Source organism: Gnatocerus cornutus, chromosome 2 (assembly GCF_029298725.1).
Source record: "Gnatocerus cornutus isolate USDA-ARS CGAHR chromosome 2, icGnaCorn1.1, whole genome shotgun sequence".
Classification (NCBI taxonomy): domain Eukaryota; kingdom Metazoa; phylum Arthropoda; class Insecta; order Coleoptera; family Tenebrionidae; genus Gnatocerus; species Gnatocerus cornutus.
The window spans coordinates 4,263,646-4,280,096 of record NC_142234.1 but is presented as its reverse complement, the minus strand read 5'-3'; the positions used below and the strand labels follow the sequence as shown (position 1 = coordinate 4,280,096).

At 30.5% G+C, this 16,451-nt stretch overlaps 1 protein-coding gene across 1 annotated transcript in view; it reads left to right on the top strand.

Annotated features, from left to right (window-relative positions):
- The first annotated feature begins 6,809 nt into the window (after positions 1-6,809).
- Positions 6,810-16,451, top strand: part of LOC148178198 (homeobox protein caupolican-like) — a 60,199-nt gene continuing 50,557 nt past the window's right edge. Inside the window, exon 1 of the mRNA XM_088050908.1 lies at positions 6,810-7,568. Within this exon, the coding sequence (XP_087907034.1) occupies positions 7,278-7,568 (291 nt within the window). The 5' untranslated portion in view covers positions 6,810-7,277. The remainder of the gene's footprint in view (positions 7,569-16,451) is intronic.

Below are 16,451 nucleotides of genomic sequence, written 5' to 3'. Positions count from 1 at the left end.
GGTAATCCATTTGTGTAAAAGAAGGATTTAAGTAACTATTTCTGTTATCATACGAATTTACAGTAAAGCTTTAATAGAAACATCATTTGGAAATCTTAAATCCATTATCACTATAGCAATTAACCACTTTTAACGACTTGGCAAATAATTTAGATAGCATAATAATGAGGTGCATTTACTATTGTTTGTAAGCATGGCAGTAAACAGTAAATACTTAAGGAAATGTCACCGACACAATTTAAAGAAAACTAGAAAAAGTACTTGGCTTTTAATGTAATTGTCTTGTATGTTTAATTCACGGGCGTTTGAAGGAAGTGCCTACGTAATAACTAATAACATAATACTTGGGTTTCCTATTAACTGAGTAAAAGAAACATTATCAAACTGTGAAGCACAATAAATAAAAGCTTAAAAACCGATTTGTAAAGATAAATGCACAAAAGGCTTATTTGTCCTTGTTGACTTTAAATCACCATAACTGTAACTTTATACAATGGAAAACATTTAATAACTGCGGATGTGCAAAAATATTTCATTTTTATGAATTTTAAACCAATGATGAATAATAGAAAAGGTTTGTTATATTGTTTATTGTTACTTATTGGCACTAAGTGTTTGTGTGTTAATAAATTGAAGTTAATTTTTACATAAATGTTGGGTACATTGTACGAAAGGAATCGTGAATATGCAAAAGTTATAATTAGAATTGTTAAATGCACTTGGACTGCCTTAAATCATTAAATTTTTTGATATTTTACAACTAATGATGCAATGGAGTTAAATATGTATTTGAAGACATAAAATTCAAAAAAATCTTTACTACAAACACCTGCGAAACTAAAAACTTAACGTCAAAATTTACAATCTAAGAATTTAGAAACCTTGTTGAATATTAAGAGCGCAAGAACCGAAGAGCTTTTACCTTAGCTAAGAAAAAGAAAAAAAACTAAATCTTAAAATAAAAATTTGGTAAAAGCTTTAAAATTTTGGTAAAGCAACAATTTAAAAATATAGAAATTTGATTGATTTAACAACTGATGAAAATCTGGATGTGCCTGTTTTCTCTGAGTTATGAATTCTGAGACATCCTGTATGTTTTTTTAATCATTCAATTAGAATATGGCTATTATACCCGAATTAAATACTATACTTTATCTATAACACGATCACAGTCCATATTAATCAGAATTTTCACGAAATTGATTAATGTGAGAAATATGAAATATCTATTTTGACAAATTTTAAAATAAATAAAAAGTAAAAGTAAAAATACATAAACGTAACCATAGCTGTTTAATATTCAGGTGAGATTCATAATTCCACTTCTTGGAATACGAATTTCTTTATGCTTCTACTAACATCAACATAAAATGCATGTATTTTTAATAGCGGGTAAAAATAAAAAAAAAATATTCTGAAAACGTATAAATCTGCTAATTCGAAATTTGGTTAGCTAGGTGAGAAACTTTCTTTTCTCCGTGATAGAGCTGGAAATTTTTTTCTTCAACTTACACATACAAGTTCTGAGACAGCCTGTATATAAAAATTTTAGAACAAAACATTCTAAAATCTATATTTAAAATTGTGGGACACAAAAAAAATTGAAATTTAATAATACAAGAGGCTTTCTAGAATCAAATGTAAGAATCTTAATATCTAATAGCGCAATGGGCTAGAATATCTGAGAATCTAAAAGCCTGAAGAAACAAATTTTTTTAATCCTAACAAGAAACGGAGAAATGCTGTAAGTAGGATTTTAGGGGTTGAAAGCAACGTTTGTCGCTAGAATGGAAGGTACAGCCGCAAAATCCTTACAGATTTGTAGGAGACCGGTGTCAATTGTAACAAAATTTAAATATTGGTTTAATTAACTATTTAAAATTTTAAATTCATAGCCATAGCCCAAACACAAATCAACAAGAAATAAAAACAGAGACAATATAAAAAATAATCCTTACCTTGCAATATTTCCCGTTTGGTTATTTTCCCCAGTTAAATGAAATTAATGTGACTGTTTATTTACGTTTTACTCGGTTAAGCTAAGCTAGATAATGTATCTAAACTTTATTTCTGAACAAAATTTCAACAAGATGCCGTTGTAATAGGCTTTGTTACAATTGACACCGGTCTCCCCTACCAAAATTTTGCACCGATAAGACATACAAACCAGAATTAACAATGTTGATCTGACAATAGTTTGACAATGACATTTGTATACAATCTTAAAATAACAACAAAATAATTTTTATTTAAAAAAAAAGAAAAAACACTTTAGATAAATTAAATAACTTGTGTAAATAATACTTTTGATCGGTAATCTTTTTTGTGGAAAAGGTTGCTTTTCTTCTAAATACGCCCCAGGGATCGAAGGTGATCTCACATTTTTTACCGCATTAATGGAGCATTTTACGCACTTTTCTTTTGACGATTGAAAAATTTGCAAAGCAAGCATTCAAAAAACAAAAATTAAATTTTTAAGTTTTCAGTCTCAAATTAGCCATTCAATTTAAATTCGTGGACTCCTGGATTTACATAATTCTAAAGTTTTCTGGGTTTTACAATTCCAGTACTCAGTTTGTGAAAATTTTATATTTTTGAGCTCTCAGACTAAGAAATTCCAGTATAGGGTGAAGCAAATTAGGTTTTTAGGTCCTGGGATTCGTGAATTATGAGCTTTTGAACTACTTTACTTTCGTAATCATAAATTTACTTTTGATTTCTAATACATATAAAGAAAAGTTTACCTATTGTTTTAAACTCGCTCGTTTTAGCCCTTGAAAAATATTTAAAATTGAAATGGTCTTGGAATCTGCGTAACTGTCACAAACTAAATTAGCTACTAACACTACTAAACCGAACAAAAAAAGATTTAGTTTATTTTTATAGTTTCCATGTTATCGAATGAAAAAATTCGATGAGCTTCTGTCTAACAAGCTCGAAAAATTTAATGCTCCAAATACGCCGTGAATTTGAAAACACGTAACCGGTATGCGTTTAAAATAAACATTTCCAATAAATTATTAAAATGATGTACAATAACAAAACAATGTTGTAAAGTTTCCACTTAACAAGCCAGTAATTTTTATTGTAAATAGTTTTGTGTAAAACATTTGTTCGCATATGTGTGAGCAACTTTTTCCTTATGACATTGAAAAAAATAATAATAAATTAGTAAGTAGAATCCGCGTTAGGAAAACAACAATGAATTTGAGAACGCTTTTACGTAAACACTTGATTTATGAGGCAAACGACTTCATTTCCATACGTGCTAGTTTTTTATTTGTGCATTACTTTTTGGAATTCTTGGCCAATGTCAACACATCCATCGACGCATTTTCGACAGTTCGCGTGACGCCAAGAAATTATGTCAACTAATGGTATATTTCTGTAAATAATTCTGGAATTATGGAAATTTATATTCCATCAACAGCAAATGAAAACGTTCACACAAATCGTTCAAATTCTGGGCCGCGTCCCTTTCGACGTCACCTTTGACCTTATGTTCGATTAGAACGCCGAAATTTATTACGGAATTATAAAACATTGATAAACGATCGTCAATAAACGAGCAAACGTTTAAAGACAATAAATTCCGGATTTACATAGAAAAAAAATCCCCTTAAATTGAAATTTTTATGTAAAACGTCGTGATTTGAAGAGTTCATGAATTTAATTGAACACTATCGAAGATAATCCTAGGAACGACGTTCTTACCAAACCCGACGAATATTTTACGATTACTGTCATTTTTTATAAGGTTACACATCAAGAGGATTGGAAAATCGGACATAATTGCCACAATACCGTTATACTCTATGGTTACGTGAAGAAATCGGGTTTCGCAAGGAAAATGATGAAAACGAAGAGAAATTTATCGCTCATTCATAAGAACTGCCATTCATAAGATCAAATTCAACAATGTACCGTTTTGACCAAGGTTCTGGAATTTCGGCACGAAGGAATTTTATCGGGCGCATAGATTTCGAGGTCGTTTCTCTTTGCTAATTTTTCTTGGGTAATTTGCGGATTGTATTCAAAATAGGCGAATTTTGATACGTGCTATTGATTTAATTTTACGTCGAAAACTGGAGTTGAAAGCACTGAATTGATGAATCTGAAATTCCCACATTTTAAGAAAACGAGAATCTATGAATCTCACAATTTAAAAATCTTGGACTGGAGATAAAAACTGCGAGTTCATAGTATTGAAAAATACCAAAATTTAAAAAGCCCTAATAAATTGGGAAACTTGGGATAGAAAATGCTTAAAAAAAGCAGGATAGAAGAATAAATAAAACAAATTTATAAAAAAATAAATCTACATGACGAAAAAAATCTAGAAAATTTACAGAAAATATGAATTTAGAAAAAATTTAGAGAAAAAAAGATAAAAAATAAATGTATGCATTTTTAAAGCAAATTTGTAAAATCCAGTAAGATTAGAAGAAAACTTTGAAAAAAATATGTACTTACAAAGAGTCAAATGAAAATCTAGATAATTTGCAGAAAATATGAATTTGGAAAGAATTTAGAGAAAATTTAGATAAAAAGTAAATATAAAAAAATTATTTATACTTACATTTAGCGTAAATTTATAAAATCCAATAAAAATAAGAAAAATTCAAAAAGCTAAATGAAAATCTAAAAAAAATTAAAGAAAATGTGAACGTTGAAAAAATACAGAAAATCTATGTAAACTCTAATAAAATTTTGAAATTTTACAGAACATCTAAACAAATGGTAAAGAATACAAAAAAAACTTGAAGAATTTGAAAATTGATACCCTAAGGAATATCCAAAAACTGTTAAAGAAAAATTAAAACAGATTTTTCAAACATTTTAAACATTCCAAGTAGAATCAATAGGATTAAAAGAAAATAAAGAAAATGTAGGAAATCCAAAAGAAATCTACAAAATTTAAACAGAACCAGAAAGATTATCTAAGGGATCTTCGGAAAATATGAAGAAAATTTAAAATAAATTTAAAGAATCTATACGTTCTAAAAAGAATCTAAGAAAAAACAGAAAATTTATGAATAATCTGAAAAAATTTAGAGAATCAAAACTATCTAGACAGAATTTAAAGAGAATATTTGCATAAACTAGAAAATCTACAAAATTTAATCAGAATTAAATAAAAGTTTAAGGAAAATCTAAAGCATCTCTGAAGAATTAGACAAATTTTAAAAAGAATCCAGATGAACAACAAAAATTAAAAAGAATTTAGAGTATTCTTAAAAAACTAGAGGCTTTAAAGACTTCAAAAAAAATTATAGATAATTTACTAATTGAGGAGTAATTTTTCAAAACCATTTCATCTATTTCATAAATTTTGACAAGGGCTTAAAAAAACTATAATTTGATCAATTGTTTTCAAATTTACTTAAACTATTTTGGCATAAGAGGATAACACAATGTTTTTGCAAGACGTTTTTCATTGAATAAAAAATACACATTGTTAGATTTACCCAAAATAATCCCAATTTCACATTAAACCTAATGTCTCTCCAAAATTGGATTCATTGAGTTTTGGAAAATAACTCCTCAATTGTAAGTACAAATTTAAAAAATCTAAAATCAAAAATATAATAAATCTAGAGGCTCTGAAAAGAATCTACAGAAATCAGAAATCTACTAAAAATAAAAAAAATTTTTTAATCAACAATGTTGATCAGTGTGGCAGCGTTCACATGGAACCATAGTTACATTACTCGTTCATGAGCTGATCTGACTAACGCTAACAATACAAGAGCCAACGTTACTATGGCTTTGAATACTGAAAATTTACATTTTTGGAGGAACAGTTCAGCAATGTTGCCTTTTTTCTTATTTTATTTTGGCCTTACTGTAAAAAATTTTTTTTAACATTTTTTAGTACTCTGGGGGACCACCTAATCCCCCCCTTTCAAGGTAGTGCGTCACTTATGTTTTATCTATTTTTTTTATAAGCCTTACGGAATAATAATTTAATTTTTAGAATCTAGTAGAAATCCTAAATCTAAGAATTTCGGAAATTACGAATCGGAAAGCTTGAGAGATCGGTTTGTGTACTGAAAAAAACCTAAGATGCCAGAGAATCTCAGTACATGACATACTTAAAAATTTAAGAATTTTTAAAATTAAAAAACACCTAAATACCTGACGGTCCATCTAAAAGAACCGATAAATTTCAGAACCTCACAATCTAATGTAGTAGAATTTCAAGAAAAAAAATTGACAGGTAAATCGTATGTCTAAGTAAACTTGGAGTAACCTAAAAACACAAATTTCAAAAAACTTTGGGTTTTGAGAATCAACCTGAAAATCTACACACTTTAAACCTTTAATCCTACAGAATAGAAAAATATTGAACAATTCATAGAAATGTGCGTTTTTGCTGGAGATGAAATTTATCTGTACTTTAGAAGTTTGAAAAGTGTAATTTTTCATCCTTGATTTTTTCCTGAAGCAATCAAAAATTTGTACGTACAATTAGTTTACCTTTAGTTTAAAATTGTAGCACAAAAGAGTGGTCAAGTTGGCGAGTACCCCAATGAAAATATAATATCTTTCTCAACATTAGCATTCACCCAGCCAATATATCAAACCTCGAAGATGTTTGCTTTGCGGTCGAAACACGTCGGTTTTTCGAGATGGTGACACCGAACGACAAGATTCCCATTCACCTGGAGCTCGTCGCGATCGCCGCGTTCATAGAGGGGCTTGCTCTTGTAAACCGTGCAGCTAATTATAATAGTGTTCGGGGGGTTGGCACGGTGCATCACGGTGGGGGTAGAGGGGGGCGGTCACCACCGACCTCACGCAGTCTCCTCACGCTGCCGACGGCACCGCTGTCCTGCCAACACACACACATTGTTACAGTGAACCTTCCTTCTACCTATACGAAACACACTTGCGCTCGGTACCTGAGAGTGAAAAAGCGCGCTCCGAGTGTCAGTGTCGGAATCTCGTGAACCCCCGACGATTAAAATCCTGTTATCAGTGCGTTTAACGACGCCGAGGATAATAAATAAGCAATTAATCGCGCCAAGTATGAGGACTGTGCGTTCGGCCCGAAAAAGCCCCCAATAAAAACAAACACCTGTGGCATTCTTGGTGCGTCCCAATAAAAGTTTTAAGACGCGTCCTCCGAATAATGCGCGTTTTATTTTCGGCTTTGACGCGTTGTTATCGACCACCAACATCGCTTCGGTCCCTCGGTGCATAATTAATTAATTGTTCTTACGCATATAAAGTTATTCAAATCGAGTGGGCCGATCAAAGTGTGGGCGGCCAAGATGGAGGACGGTTGGGAGTCCCACGTATCCCCTTTGGTGATGGGCGTGGGGATGGGCGAACTGCAGGGGATGGGTGAGATGCAAGCGTCGTGTTCGGGACATGGCCAGGAAATGCCCGGAGATTTGAACATGCCGCACCAGCAACACCATCAGGAGCTTGCAGCGCATCCTGAACTCAATCCGCCCATTCATCAAGAGATCGAGCAGGAGCTAGGCAGGGAAATGGGCAGGAACGACATGCGGACTCATCAGGAAGGTTTAGGGGGACACGACGACTATTTCTCACATCAGGTACAAACAACACATTTCATTCTTGTCAACAACATTCTTATTCTATTTCAACAGTATGAAACTTTCATGGTGCGTAAAGCTTGGTCAAAATTTGGTCCAAATCGGTGATTATCTTTGACAAATTTTACGACGCTTCACCGCAGCACGTTGTAAAACTGTCTTTCTACGACGGCGTCGAAAATTTAAGCTTTTAACATGGAAATGAATGTATAAAATGTCTCGTTGAAAAACTACGTGTTGATGAATTTATTCCTTGCATGTGAAGAAACTAAAACAACAAGACGAAGTGTACTGACATAAAAAGGGCACAAATTATTGCTGGTAATTGCTGTTTTTGAAAACAGACACAATAATGAAATCTACAAAATCCCTACCTACGTAAGAAGCTTTATTTTCTTATTAACATATAAATTGACGACAAATTATGAAATAATTTTTAAAATGAATCAAATTTCAAGCAAATAAATTTTTAACACATTAATCAAAAAATTGCATTGTAATGATTTGACAGAATAACACAAGAAAAAACGTAATGAAATAAGCCTACATACATTTATTTTTAAATGAACTAATTGTTCAAAAGGTAATTACAGCGATATGTCAACGTCAAACACTACCTTGTGATTAATAGGTGATAAAAACGTCAAAAATAAAGTTTCAAGCTCATATCTTGACTTTTGCAGATTTAGGAAATTTTGCACAATTCTCGATTTTTTTATTTGTGTTTGAGAGAATAAAGAACAAAAAAAATACAATTAAAAATAAAATAGGGGTACAAATAAAATTGTTAAAACTGTTTGATTTAATGATTTGATTACATCAATATCAAAATCTATATTTTGACACACCAAGACAATAAATTACAGACAAAATGCTATGCTAATATTTTTTAGAGGACTAATATTGTGACATTTCGTATAAATTTATTATTTAATCTCATGTTTTTTTACGATCGAAAGAGATATTTTTATTGGATTTTAATACCAAATTATTATTAATAAAAATTAAAGTGTGTTAGCTGTTTCCTATAATTTGTCTTGTAGTTAAAATCTTTAAGTACAGTTTTTATTTGGTGTAGATATGTGTCAACGAAAGTTTAGTGCAAAAAGGGTTTAGGACGCATTTTAACAACGATATTGCGAAATTACTAGAAAATGAAAAAATATTTTCCGCCGTAGCATTTTTGTGCCACTCCCTCGCTAGAAAGTTACACATTGTTCTGTGCCTATGTCAGACAAAATTAATAAAATTTGATTTTTAGGATAGTCAGGTGCACCCTTTATGCGTTCTAAGTGATTTTAATTTTCTATTTTAAATCTTGCTCATTGATTTTATTTCAAGAGGCATCAGATTTCTTCGTCTCTTTAGCCTGCAAATGGTAGAATATTATAAAAATACTAATGAAGAAATTAGAAACTGAAACTTTAAGCTCACAATCAGCGATCAAAGTATGGAAAATATAGGTAATACAACAGTAATCACTGTAATAAGTCTGAGAAAGGTAGCCGCGTATTTTGATGATACACATTATCTCGAGGATGCAATTAATGTGCATACAGAATATACAAAGCAATTATCAATTATTGTTATTATGGTTATGTGCTCATGTGAAGTCAGGTGAACCCCAATAGACAAAAAAAAATTAAAATACTATTTGGAGCACATTTTACGATAAATTGCCGATTCAGATTCCTGCATACTATGTAAATGAATCTTGACTTGTTTAATATTTAATCTTGAGATTGGTTTCTATTCTTTTTGGATTCTCCAGGATTTTATAAGATTTTATAAGGATTTTTGTGATTCTTCAATGATAATGAATCAATCTGCAGGACGTAGGACAGCTTTGCGCTACTTGGAAAGCTCTGGAAGTTTTGTGGAATTTTTTTAGGATTTCACAAAGTTTTTTAGGATTTCCAAAAAAAACTCCAGGTTTTTAAAATTCTCTGTCTGAAGAAACGTGAAACGTTTTTTTAAGACTTTCCAAAGTTGTCACAAGTTTTCTTCAGGATTTTCTAAAGTTGTCTAAAACTTTCTACTACATACAAACATATTTTTTTAGAAAAGTTTTTTCTCGCTTTTTTAATAATTATAGGATTTATTTGAAATCTGCAAGGTCCAGAATATTTTAGGAATGTCTATACAGTCTCTTGAATTTTTCGAAAACTTAATTTAGTTAATGAAATTTTTTATAATTTTTTTACAAATTTTTAGACTTCTGAGATGCTCTGAAAGTCTCTAGAGTCTTTTAGAATTCGGTAAGAGATTCGATTCTTCCGAATTTTCACAGATTTATTATTTATATGTATGATCCTGCAGCACACTTATCAACATCTAAAATAAATAAGTATATGCGTAAATTAGACTTTTTTAGACTTCTCTGAACTCATCTGCTAAGGATCCCTTATAATTCACTGAAATTTTAGCAACTACTTAATTGTATTTCGTGGTTTGTTGTCTAGAGACATTTTCAAAACTTTGTTATTTTACTTAAAATAAATTTTAATTCAGGTAGGTTGCTATATATTATCCTTATTTTTTAGATTCACCAAATTTTTATAGCAGCAACTTGAACTTTTTAGGTTTTATTATTTCCATATTTTCTTCCTTTTCTTGATTGATTAGGTTTTTCCGAATTCCCAAATTCAGGTGTATAAAATGCTGACTCTATTCTAGGCTTTTAGAATTAAATATTTACATTCCGTAGGTAAATAATAATTTGTTAAACTCTTTAAAAGCCTCAAAACTATTTTATCTTTTTCTTTCTATTCTCAGGGTCTTTGAATACATTAGATTTTGTTTTTTTCTTACGCTTGTATTAAGAGTTTGTGTTTTTTATTAGGCTCTTCAGATCTTTCATATTTTTCTATCTTTGGGTCTTTAAAGTTTTTATTTCATTTTAGTGTCCCTAATACTTTGAACTCATTAAATTCATATTATTTGGAGCGTTAATATTTTTTTCATTATTTATAATTTTATCTGGTAAAATTGATGTTTTCGGTAAGAAATGTAATAATTGAGTGCGCTAATTAAATTGTAATTATGCACATTGGGGTGCATGCAATTATTAAAGTGCATTATAATAGGATCAAATGCAATGTAAAAACTTTGGATTTTTATAGAGGGAATTGTCTGCTTTTCAGTTTCCATCCAACTTGCCTAAAACGCGAACATCGCCCGCATTTCACTGAGCAAAAATAATTCCACTCCAAACTTCCCTCTAAAGAAAATTGGTTGGTTAGAATTACCCCACACAAAACTGAGAACAAGTTCAGAGTTTAATACACGACGAAACTGGTAATTACAGGTACCATGTAACGTTTAAACTGCTTGAAATTAACGGCAGTTCCCTGGAACTAGAAAACGGTTACAAACAGATAACATCGTTTTATACTTCTCTATTTATTATTATACAAATGTTAAAAAGCAATTAAGAAAATTCGTGACAGGTAGCTAACTTTGTTGCTTGAAATGAACACGTGTAAATGTTTTCGGTAATGACTGGCAGGTAATTAGAAGCTGCAATTATATCTACGACAAATTATAGTGTTGGTTTTGGTGTGTGAGGTTGTTATAATTTATAAAATAGAAGGGACTTCCGTGAGCCGTGTAAAATGGAATCCGATAGTGCGAGTTTCACGGCGGAAATATTCAGATTATTCTGAAGAGTCTTCTTGAAATGTTGAGAATTTGTAAGACAAGTGTCGACAATAATTTTACGTAATAAAACAATGTTATGTAAGTCGTAATTGTTCCAGTTTTTCAAACTGTGTCAGACGAAACATAACGTTCACACCAAAGAACCCGCTTGGTCCATGACGTTTCACCCTCCAATTAAAAATAATGATTTTAATTTACTCAGCAACCATTAACTCGTAGGATGTAGTTCACCATTTCCGATAAACAACATCGAAAAATCACGCAACGGTGATTGATAAACAAAAATAAAGAATCTAATTGCCATCCATGTTCGATATCTCTCGACATCTACAACAATTAACAATTTTTTCAGTCGACATTTTCTATTTCCTGAAATGTGTTGAACATGCATAGAAAACGAAGAGTGTATCACTAGGTCATCGCCGTAAAAAATAAAATAATTAAAGTTGCATGCTAAATAATTCCGTAGGAATCCAACATGTTATCTTACAATCAACATGTGTGTTCTAATCAAGAATGCAGCACTGTTCATATAATATTAAAGACAATACCAGCCAGAAGGCGACCCCGAATTCGGGACACGACAGAAGGCTCTCAGATGCAATTAAATAAAATTATTAAGGAAATGATCGAAAAATTCCCCGTGCTCCACTTTCCGAAAAGTCGAAAAGCGCGCCGAAAGTGAACGTCTTCGAATAAATTCAAATAATTTACGATCCATTATTTAGTGAGTTAGTGAGAAATATGAAAATGAAAACGTTGTTATTTACGACGACATTTATGATTCGAGTATGGACATTAAGCAAATGAATTGGCTAATGAAAGAAATATTGGCACTTTCGTATTAATGTATGCGCTTAAAATAAACATACAGCAATAGTCAGAGATAAGAATTTATTAATCGCTTATCGAAGAGGAAACAAGAATATTAATTTAATATCTTCTTAAAACTTGTTTCGACATCTCATCTATAATTTATAAGATAACGCGCGATATAAATATAGACACCTTTAAAAAAAACGAAAAGACATAATTTAAGCAAATGTCGATCTTTGTTTTTCCAGTCGTGGTATTTAGTTAAAATTCGGCCTCATTTGGAACTAAACTTTCTTCGGGCAAATGATGCATTTTTGGTGTTAGAATGAGTGTTTAAATGACAATTTGCATTACATAATGAGTACGTTTATTTACAGGTTTTCTCTTTCATTTATTTAATCAACGTGCGAATCGTTGCGTTTCTTCGGTTTCCTGCCTCTTACCCTCACTTGTCCTAACTATTTTGGTCGTATTTTATCTTTTAGTGGGACTCTTGTCTTGCAGTCTTGCTTTTGCTGGCCATTTAGTTTTCATAGAAACGGTCAAATCAATATAATTGTTTTTCAATTCTAATTTATTGATTAATGTTGATAACAATAAAAAAATGAATTTATAGGAGTTCTGATGATTCAAAATCTTCTTGTTTTGTTAATTTTAGAACTGTAACTTTAAAATTTACGGAGACTTTCTTATCAAGTGATTTTTTTAAGTTGCAATTTGTCAATTTCTTGTAAATCTTCTGTTTTTTTTTTAATTTTAGGACCAAAAATTTGAAATTTACATTAACGGAAGATATTACACAAGACTTCTTTATAAACTGTTTTAAATTTTGGAATCATCTATCCAAGAAAGGGATTTATACGAATTTTAAATTTTATGACAAAAGAAAAAATTTGAATCGTTCAGCTTCTTGGAAAATCCTCCGGTTCCGTCAAAAGCGCAACACCGTCTTGAAAGATTTTCTAGTTATGTCAACTTTAGGACTGTAAATTTGGAATTTACGGACGATATTACTTGAGGCCTCTTTATCAACTGTTCCAAATTTTAGAAATGTAGGTCAAAGGAGAAGATTTTTACAAACTTTAATTTTATGACGAAAGCAATGTTTGTAATTTTTAACTCCTTGTAAAATCTGCTTATAGTTCTGTCATTTTAGAACTATAACTTTGGAATTTTCTGAGGATATTACAAAAACCTCCTTATCAATCGTTTTAAATTTTGCATTTAAAGGTCCAAGGAGAGGATTTTTACTAATTGTAATATTTATGGCGAGAGCAAAATTTGCAATTTTTCAACTTCTTGGAAAATTTTTGCTTGTAGTTCTGTCAATTTTAGAACTGTAATTTTGGAATTTGTAGAGAATATAAATCAAAACCTTCTTATTAACTATTCTACATTTTAGAAATGTATTTAGGAGAGGATTTTTCCAAATTTTAATTTGACGATGGGAGCAAAGTTTGCAATTCTTTAACTTCTTGTAATCAGCTTGTAGTTCTGTCAATTTTAGAACTTTAACTTTAGAATTTTCGGAGACTATTACTCAAAACCCTTTTATATCCTGTCCCAAATTTGGAACTGTCGGTCTAAGAGGATTTTTACAAATTTCATTTTTTATGTCGAGAGCAAATCATTCAACTTCTTGTAAAATTTTTGCTTTTAGTTTTGCCAATTTTAAAACCGTAGCTTTAGGACATTACACGAAACCTCTTTTCAACTGTTTCAAATTTTGATATTGTAGATCCAAAGAGAAAATTTTTGCACATTTTGATTTTAATACAAAAACAAAATTTGAAATCTTCTTCTTCTCTTTGCAAAATCTGCTTGTAGTTCTGTCAATTTTAAAACTATAACTGGAATTTCCTGAGGATATTACAAGAAACCTTATCAATCGTTTTAAATTTTGAATTTGAACGTCCAAGGTGAGGATTTTTACTAATTTTAATCTTTACGGCGAGAGCAAAATTTGCAATTTTTCAACTTCTTGGAAAATTGTTGCTTTTGGTTCTGTCAATTTTAGAACTGTAATTTAGGAATTTATAGAGAATATTAATTGAAACGTCCTTATTAACTATTCTACATTTTATAAATGTAGGAGAGGATTTTTCAAATTTTTATTTTATGATGAGAGCAAAGTGTACAATCGTTTAACTTCTTGTAAAATCTGCTTGTCAATTTTAGAACTTTAACTTTGGAATTTTCGGAGACTATTACTCGAAACTCCTTTATAATCTGTCGAAAATTTTGGAATTGTAGATCTAAGAGGATTTTTACAAATTTCAATTTTTATGCCGAGAGCACACTTTGCAAATCTTTCAACTTCTTGTAAAATTTTTGCTTTCAGTTTTCTTAATTTTAGAACCGTAGCTTAAGGACATTACACGAATCCTTTTTTAAACTGTTTCAAATTTTTATACTGTAGATGCAGGGTGATTTTTTTAAAACGGCAGGCGTTGTAGAATTTTTATTTATGAACCGATTTTAAAAATTTAAAAAACAAATTAAATGGTTTTTAATTTACTATAAACTGATGATTTTAAAAATTTTCTAAATGTCTTAATATCTTTTGGGCGATACTCAACTTTCTTATTTTAAATTGGCACCTATATTTTTTTTTATAAGTTGGAAGATATTAATTTTCTTAATTCATAAATGTGTAATATGTTCTACTTTTACAAAAAAAATTTAAAAAAAATATTAAAAATGAAAAAAATTAGGCAATAAATGTTAGTAAAATCTAGGTGCGTGGTGTCAAATAATACAATATCGTTATTGTAATTTCAAAAAACAGCAAATAACAGAAAGAACAAGTTTTTTTTCAACAAGATGGGGCTACACCTTACAATGCACAATGCATTTCTCGTAGGTGTCAATTGCGCCATGAAAAAAACGGGATGGCGTTTCAACAGCATTTTACTTAAATTTTCACAAATTTTAATTTTTATGGCGAGAGCAAAGTTAGCAATCGTTCAAGTCACTTTTTGTGTTTTTGTTCCAGCTGTTTCATCTAAGCGTTTTCATGTTCTCTTCCATTTTTATTTGAACTTGTTCCAGGATGTTTTTTCAATGTTTTTCACTTTCTTGTTCCTGTTGATGCTTCTTTAGTTTGTTTTTCTTCCACTCTTCTTCCTTCTGTTTTGAAATTTTCTATCCTTTGGTTTTCTTCTTCAACATTATTTCTATTTTCTAGGCTTTCGATTTTTGATTTGCTAGCGTGGCTGCGTTCCTTTCGTGCCACACGTCGCCTGTTAAAGGTGGTTAAGTTGCTTTCAAAGCCGCCGAAAGCAATACCGCAACTCACCAATCATATTTAGTAAATCGCCATGTGCGTTTATATAATCTAAAACCCATCAGACGAGCTGTCTCCCGATGACTAATTAAAGAAAACGTGACAGTCCCGCAGTTTATGTTCGATTATGTTGGAGTTGCACGATATGCATATGGAATTACCTAAGTATGACAGATGGGACAATAGAACACAATCTGCGTGGTTGAACAGTGGCGCGTGTTTCGACTTTCGTTTCCATTTTGTACGTGGAATATTGATTCGAATCTTTTTACAAATATGCCTACGGGATATGTAATGACTTGCTACAAAACACAACTTCATTAATTTATGCTGTGACAGGTGCGATATTTAAGACTGTTATTATTTTTATGGTTACAAAACTGTCGGGAGAGGAAAAAACAAGCTTAATTAATTTAGATCGCTGCTAGGAGAAATCATTTGGAGGTAAATAAAAAGCAAGGAAGTCTGTCAACAGCTTTGTTTTTATAGTAACACTTTGTGGTAAAATTGTTTCAATTAATTCAATGAATGGACAATTTATGAAACATTTATGCTCAATGAAAGCAAATTTATACTCAGTTTACTTTTACTTTTTTGTATTGTTTGTTACATTGACACATTGATAATTACAACACTTTGAATAATTAATTTTTTTGGACGAACTACAAATTTTACAAATCTGCTGTCACTTTTAACTCTAAAGCAATTAAATCTGGAGGTCTCGTTTCTTTGGACTTTTTTAGTACCTGTTTTTAAAAAAAGTAAAATTTTAGGACAAGAATAGAATTTTACAAAAATTTAAGTAATTGCAACGCTATTTTCTATCAAAAAAAATTGAACTTGTCACAGCAATAGACACATTTATTACTTGTGCTTAACCATGAATCAGATAGCGAACTAAAAATTTTCAATTTGAAAAATTACACAAATTTAGATAAAAAAAATTGAAAAAATATTGAAAACGAACCAAAATTTTACAACTTAACTTTAGTAGGTACTTTGTATGCAAAATTTGGAGATATTACTACTCTTGACAAGCTTAGTAACTCTAAAAAATTAAAAAAAAATTGACAAAAAAAAATAAAAATAATATTTTTACGATTTTTTTTCTTGATGTGCTT